General features: G+C 40.5%; 1 protein-coding gene across 1 annotated transcript in view; it reads right to left on the reverse strand.

Moving 5' to 3' along the window:
* Positions 1-6,846, reverse strand: part of LOC145402583 (glutamate receptor-like) — a 69,507-nt gene that overhangs the window by 3,544 nt on the left and 59,117 nt on the right. Inside the window, exons 4-9 of the mRNA XM_080274581.1 lie at positions 4,317-4,423; positions 3,265-3,387; positions 2,781-3,001; positions 2,341-2,469; positions 866-1,024; positions 281-371 (exon numbers count right to left, since the gene is read on the reverse strand). Coding sequence (XP_080130707.1) covers positions 281-371; positions 866-1,024; positions 2,341-2,469; positions 2,781-3,001; positions 3,265-3,387; positions 4,317-4,423 — 830 coding nt within the window. The remainder of the gene's footprint in view (positions 1-280; positions 372-865; positions 1,025-2,340; positions 2,470-2,780; positions 3,002-3,264; positions 3,388-4,316; positions 4,424-6,846) is intronic.

Here is a 6,846-nt window from a genome sequence, read left to right on the forward strand (position 1 = left end):
CTAATTTGGCCTGAAGTTATCATCTCTTCATCTTGAATACCGAGTTGTGATTAGCATTCGGATATGATACTACTATACTAGTCATAGAGAATGGCAATGGAAAGGACGCAGAGCCATAACAATATCTTATCCTTCCACTAAGGTACGTGGAATTAGCTGCAAAAAGACGGAATTCTGAGTCAGGTTAGAGTAAGAACAGCATAGCAAGTTTAGGGAAACAATCGGCTTTCCAAAATGCATTGTATTTAGTAATATTAACCAGTGAACTTGAAGCACCCACCTCTCTTTGCAGCATACCAATCATGCCTGTCCAGGAACCATCTGGCGTTGGCACACCCCAGGCATCATTTTCTGGTGGACTTATCTGGAACCTGAGACAATATATTTTACCAGTGTGGCTTACTTTGCAATGAGAAAACACACACACACACACACACACACACACACACACACACACACACACACACACACACACACACACACACACACAGTCTCCCCCCTCGCACCATGTTTTCTTAATGATAATTTATATTATGTTGTAACATAAGGAATTTATGCAAGTTTTGTGTCTTGAATGTTGTGTTTTTTATGATATTACAGGATTTGAACCCTGGTGCTAATAGGCTGGCATTTCTGTAGCTAGTAGCGACAACCATATTGCTACCACTGGTATTGATAGCTCAGTCTTAATTATTGGGGGTAATAATTCTGACACTGAATACTCAAGGTGTCACTGCTTAAAGATACTGGGCATCTTTCAGAGAACCTCAACAGCAGTGGTGAAGGTGATCTGCAATAAAGTAAAAATAGACATATCCCCCTATTCTCTGTCTATCTATCTATCTGTCTACAGTACTTGACTTACGTAAAATTCATATCTTTTGCAATAGTTTCGAAGAGGGTCACTTCTGGATCCATGGCTATGACCCTCTTGCCTTCAGGGGCATCGGGGTCGTCCACCACCATTTTCTTTGTCGAGGGAAACTCCACGTAGGTTACCTTCAGTCGTGGCCCGTTGGCTAGTCTGAAAGAAGGGAATATGAAGAGAAAAATTATTTACCAGTTACAGTGAATATGTTAATTAGATCAGTTTTTATTTAGTGCTTGTAATGAAATAGAACTAAGGTACATTTTTGTATATCATGACAGGCTAATGAAATTTTAGATGCTCACTGATATGGTAAATTTCTGAGACTGAATTCGGTTTATATCTATTATTTACTAATGATAATACCGTTTCCGTACCAGGAGTATTCTAAAAACACCTAGCTACTGTAGTTACCTATGTGTTTGTCTTAACAAAGAAAAAAAATGCTCTGAATATTTACAGTAAATAATATAAAACGTAAATCTTTCTCAGTAACTAACATTTTTTTTTTTTTTTAAGGCAAGGAAGGAGGAACCAAAGGCTACAGCACCCACTCCCAACAGTCAGTCTATGGTATGAATGTGCCGGGCTATCAGTGTGGCCTGGGCCCTTATTTTCGTCGGGAAAGGAGGCCCCCTAAAACCTTCCCCCTAGCGATTTATTTTTGAACAAGGTTCGTTCATCTTTATCGCCCGCCAAAGCAAGGCGAGGCGATTATAGGTTTTTACTGGCGAGTGTGTGTGTGTGTGTGTGTGTGTGTGTGTGTGTGTGTGTGTGTGTGTGTGTGTGTGTGTGTGTGTTGCCCAAATATCTCGAGAAGTTGTGGGGGAGTTCTCACCAAACCTTTAGGAAATAGCAGCTATGTGGTTGTGAAAAAGTCTAATACTTTGGTGAGGATTTGATCAAAGACGGCCGAATGCAAACCGCCATTTATTTTTTAATATGGACTTCTTTTTTTTTTTTTTTTTTTTTGAAACACAGTGACCGAATGCCGTAAAGTAAATTAATTTTCTTCAAATTTGGTTTGTAGGTGGCTTGTACCTTAGCCAGCAATACATTTTGCCTTGCGATTAGCATTTAGGGTTCGGTCCCCCAATGCTCCATCATCTGTATGCTACTTATGTAGTGTGGTGATAATAGAAAGATTTATACAACACAGACTAGGACAATAAGATGTAAAACGCAAAATAAAACGCTCAGGGAAAGGTGTTAGGGAGCTTCCTAAACCAGCGAGAATATGGGCCTGGTCTGCGGTGGGTTCCTTGCCCTGACACCAGGCGGTTGCCATGGTTTTCGTCTGGTATGGTTCAGTACAAGAGAGACGGTCTGTGTATTCAGTATTTTGACTGGTTAGACCAATCCTGGTGTAGATAGTTCTCTTACTACGTTTTGATGCCATAATTGGTGCTGGGTCCCACAAACTGGGGATAAATGTGGACAAGGTGGTGAAGGGAGGGCGAGGGGTGACTAACCTGTCATATTTCTCAGGGAACAAACGAGACCCTGGGGAAAGAGTCAAGCCAAGGTGTGGAATCCAAGTGGCAACACGAAACTGCTGAGCATCACCAGAACTGTACGGCAGGTCGATATACACACTGCATCTGGAAGGGAATTGTATGTTTGTTTGGTTGAATGTTACGGAAGACAGTCAAGAATTTTATCTCATGAAATGTTTATCAACTCCAAAATATCGTTAACAGAACTCAGTGCAAAGTCTCATGGATATACTTGGCATTTTTAACGGTAGCAGAAATATGACTACAAAAATAATCATAATAACCTATTGTCTTTTTTCCCCTTTGAGATATTACTCTCATAATGGTCATGGATATCTGCTGACACACTTTACAATGGAATTTTTACTCATAATAACATACACTGAAGATAGCATCCATATCAGTATTTTCCTCGCCTTATGGCTGGTGTGTAATCAAGAAGAAGCAACACAGAATTTGTCACAGAAAGGAGTTTGCGAATCGGCTGCAGCTGGTGGAGGGGAAGGCGGGTGAGGATGAGAAGCCTCGTCAGCCACACCATAAGGCGAGCTTTGACGGAGCCCTGAGCGAAGGCGGCGAGGAAGGCTGGGTCGTCACTCACCACCACCACCGTCACGAACCATGACGCCTGCCGCAGCTGGTGGCGTCACCGAGAAGAAATGTGGTTGATAAAGTTATAGGCATCACAGTTTGTATATGAATGCATATTTCTTCCTTGTCATCGTCATCACATTAGCAGTAACGTGAGAGTGACCTACCCGCCTCAGCAGCAATATTAGAGTGACCTACGCGCCTCAGCAGTACTTTCAGAGTGACCTGCCCGCCTTAGTAGTAATGTGAGCGCGACCTACCCGCCTCCAATGGTAAATCAGTAAATGAAGTAAAAGTTGCCTAACCTACCCGGCGAGCCTGGCCGACCACCCGGGAGAGCTGTGCCTGCGTCACGTTAGCGTCCTGGCCGTCCGCCGCCACCTCGAACACCCCCAAACCCCACGGCGCTACAACACCACTCACACCTGCAAACTGACAACATAACCCAAGTACTTTAAGTGAGAATCCAGTCCATTTCCACCACAGCATTCTGAGTTTTAAAACTTTTGAGAAATTAGCTGTAGTAGCGATTATATTATTTCTCTCATTATGATTGTGAAAACCTGTTACTGCATTACGCTGTTGGAAAGTCTGGAAAGAGTGTCATACTGAAGCGGGTTGGGTGATGGGAATAGGAAATGGAACATCCCTATCATTATTTGGTGATCTATCTTTTACACCCGAGGTGGCGATGAGGTTATGAGGCCTTGCTCCTTAGAGATGCTTAAATCGACCTGATGGCATATTGCTTTCTTGTTACTGTTTGATGCTTTCATTTAGCTTGGGAAAGACTTTTGAGCTGGACTGGTTAGCTCCAAGCTTAATTAACGCCGTCAGTACAAGAGGTCCTTACTAATTCGAACAAAATCCTCCGGAAGTACCCAAAATAAAAAATGGAGAGATATACCTGACCATCTGTGCATTGGATCAGTAATTTTTATTATTATAGTGGATGCAAAAAGAGTCCAGTAAATCAGGAAAGAGCTACACCATCACCTTGAGAAACTACAGAAATTAATGTGGGCTCTTGTTGAAGTGGCTGAATGAAAGTTAACTGCTTGGTATGTTATATTTTTTCGTACACCGTTCATAGTGATTCGAAGTTATAAATGTTTCATGTGGACACTCTCTTTTTGTGATGTCTTTACACCTGATTTGGCGGAGAGGAATGTTTTTAAGTTGTAACGGAGAGTAAAAATGTTATGAAGCAATATTTTTACATGTTCAGAATAATCGAAGTTACACCTATACCTTATAATATTAATCTTATTTTGATTTTTTATAACACGTATTATCAGATATTATAATTACATTTAAATTTTGCAACAATGCTTTTTTGTTCTTTGGGGAAATTGGAATACCTGTGAATTTTTATCAGTGACCAGCATAACGAAGTACTCTTCCTGTGCTGCTGCCTCGAGTACAGCGTTGAGGACCCCCACAGAGGCAGCCGACTGGCCATGTTTATCTGGTTAAATTTAGTTACCTTTAAAATAGTTATCCAAGCCATCTTTTTGGTTTCCTTAAGAGATATAATTTGCAGCTCTTAACTTGTGTGATTTCCCTCCTCTATTCATTTACCTATCTATCTATGTATCTATATATCAGTCCATCTATTGCCAGATGTATAAATTCCGAAGGGGTGGTCACGCCAATCTCTTCTCTGCCTATTGAAATACTAAACAACAAGATTGTATGTTTAAGTCAATAATTTCTGGGCAGAATGATGCCTAAATTATTCTCTGCATGTCGTCAAACTGATTAAAGGACTTGGAGCTGGACAGGGTTGAGAATTGTGCCTGTGTTAATATAGCTCCTGTGTTAATGTAGCTCCTGTGTTAATATAGCTTGTTAACTCAAAGATACCCACAGAATAGTTGAAAAAAAAATGGGTGGAGGGAAGACGGAGTTCCATGACATAAATTAACATAACTGACTGTTTGATGTGCTGCTGCTTTTCTATGGTGTGTGTGTGTGTGTGTGTGTGTGTGTGTGTGTGTGTGTGTGTGTGTGTGTGTGTGTGTGTGTGTGTGTGTGTGTGTGTGTATGTGTGTGTGTGTAACCTCCTGTATTTTTTATTACCTGTTTTTATATTCCGGTAAATAAATAACCTCGGATAAAAACTGAATTCTGTGTGAATTACTTAACTATTAACTGCAAAGCTTTTCTTGCCTATACTATATTAATTTCCACAACTTCAAAATACTCTAATTTTTGCGTAACATTTGCTCCCTGTTAAGGATTATTGGTGTCTCACGGTCAGGAGATATAAGCGTTTAGTTGAGCCTTTCAGTAGTCATTTTGTATGTGCCTTGCCTTTGTTGGCTAATTTTTAACTCTTTTCGCTTTAATTAGGCGTAAATTTGTCATATCTCCATCTTCAATGTTTAGTCATAGCAAGAGATTAACATAGATTGTGTTGCTAGTCAGGAAGAAGTGCTATGGAAAGAATTTAGAACAGCTGTACTGTAGCATTCTTCCACTGAACTCCAGGAAATAAAAGCTACAGTTGGACGAAAATCCGCATCAAGTTAAGGTGAACAAACAATAGTTATACTGGCATACCAGAAACAAAAGACTTGCTGAGTATGTGACGGTTCCACCATGCAGCCTGTCCCAGCGCGGTGACGAGGGTGAGCGAGACAGCAGCACCAACCCCCTTCATCAAGCCCCCCATCTCTGCCAGGCCTGTGGGTGATTAGAGACCCTGTAGTGTCAGGGCTACCCTCTCACCTTCATACATTGGTGTTTGGGGGACGAAAGTAAAGCGTAACTATACCTTTTTCGCTCTAACTTGGCCTAAAATTGCCATCGCATCTTTAATGCTGAGTTGTAACAATACGTGTATGTTAACTCTATTGGTGTAAGGGGCTGCTCTCTCACTCTCATACGCTGGTGTTTGGTGGATGAAAATAAAGGTGTAACTACTTTTTTTTTCACCCTAACTTGACCGAAAATGGCCATCTCTTCATCTTGAATGGTGAGTTGCAACAATAGATTAACACTAGAATATGTTGCTAGTCACGAAGAAGTGATACGGAAAGGTTACAGAGTCGCAGTATTGTGTTTCTCTGCCACTGAACTACGTGGAATAATCTGCGAAAAGATGAAAACCTGAGCCAAATCATAGTAATAAGGGTTTGAGTAATAAGTCATTTCTTCACTTCACTTTTTTCTTATTTATATTGGGTGTAAGGTAGGCAGTAGACAACTATACGATCAATATTAGCCTTATAGGGATATTACACCATTATAAGGTATTTCAGTCTTGTTAACGGCTGACGATTAATTCAGCTCAGTAGGACACCTGGTACAGATTTTTTATAGCCCACTTCTCATGATATATGATTTCCAACTTTGCAAACTCTTCATAATGTTTTTAGATGCCTTCCAAATACCAGTTTCTTAAAATATTGCATCAGATTTGTACCATAAACCAGTCAACAGATAACCCAAACTCAACAAGATAGTCTCTCAGTCTCTTTGCAAGATGTTTTCGTTCGTTCAGCAGCTTTTTGCCCACCGCTGCACGAGTCATTAAATCATTAAATAAGGTTTGAGGAGAAGTTCTAAGACATCCATCTTTCTTTTAGCGCGACATGCAACGAATTTGAAGCTTACATTCCTGCCTGAGATAGTAGTAGACAGAGATAGTAAAAATTGACTTCCTGTGATAGTTTATTGAGAAAAAATACTCGTGACATAAATTTCATGGAAAGTTCAGGAGCTTTTGCACAAATTACATCAGTGAAGATGAGAATAAAGAGACACAAATTCGGAATATGGATTATAATATCGAGTCTTCATCGCATACTCCTGCAAGCCTTGATTAAAGACAGCGTAGCCGAGGGATGCTTTAGAGAAGTATTGCTGCACACGTATTTGTTGCTG

The sequence above is a fragment of the Coenobita brevimanus genome, chromosome 58 (assembly GCF_032717465.1).
Source record: "Coenobita brevimanus isolate Jiangsu-jjx chromosome 58, ASM3271746v2, whole genome shotgun sequence".
Taxonomy (NCBI): Eukaryota; Metazoa; Arthropoda; class Malacostraca; order Decapoda; family Coenobitidae; genus Coenobita; species Coenobita brevimanus.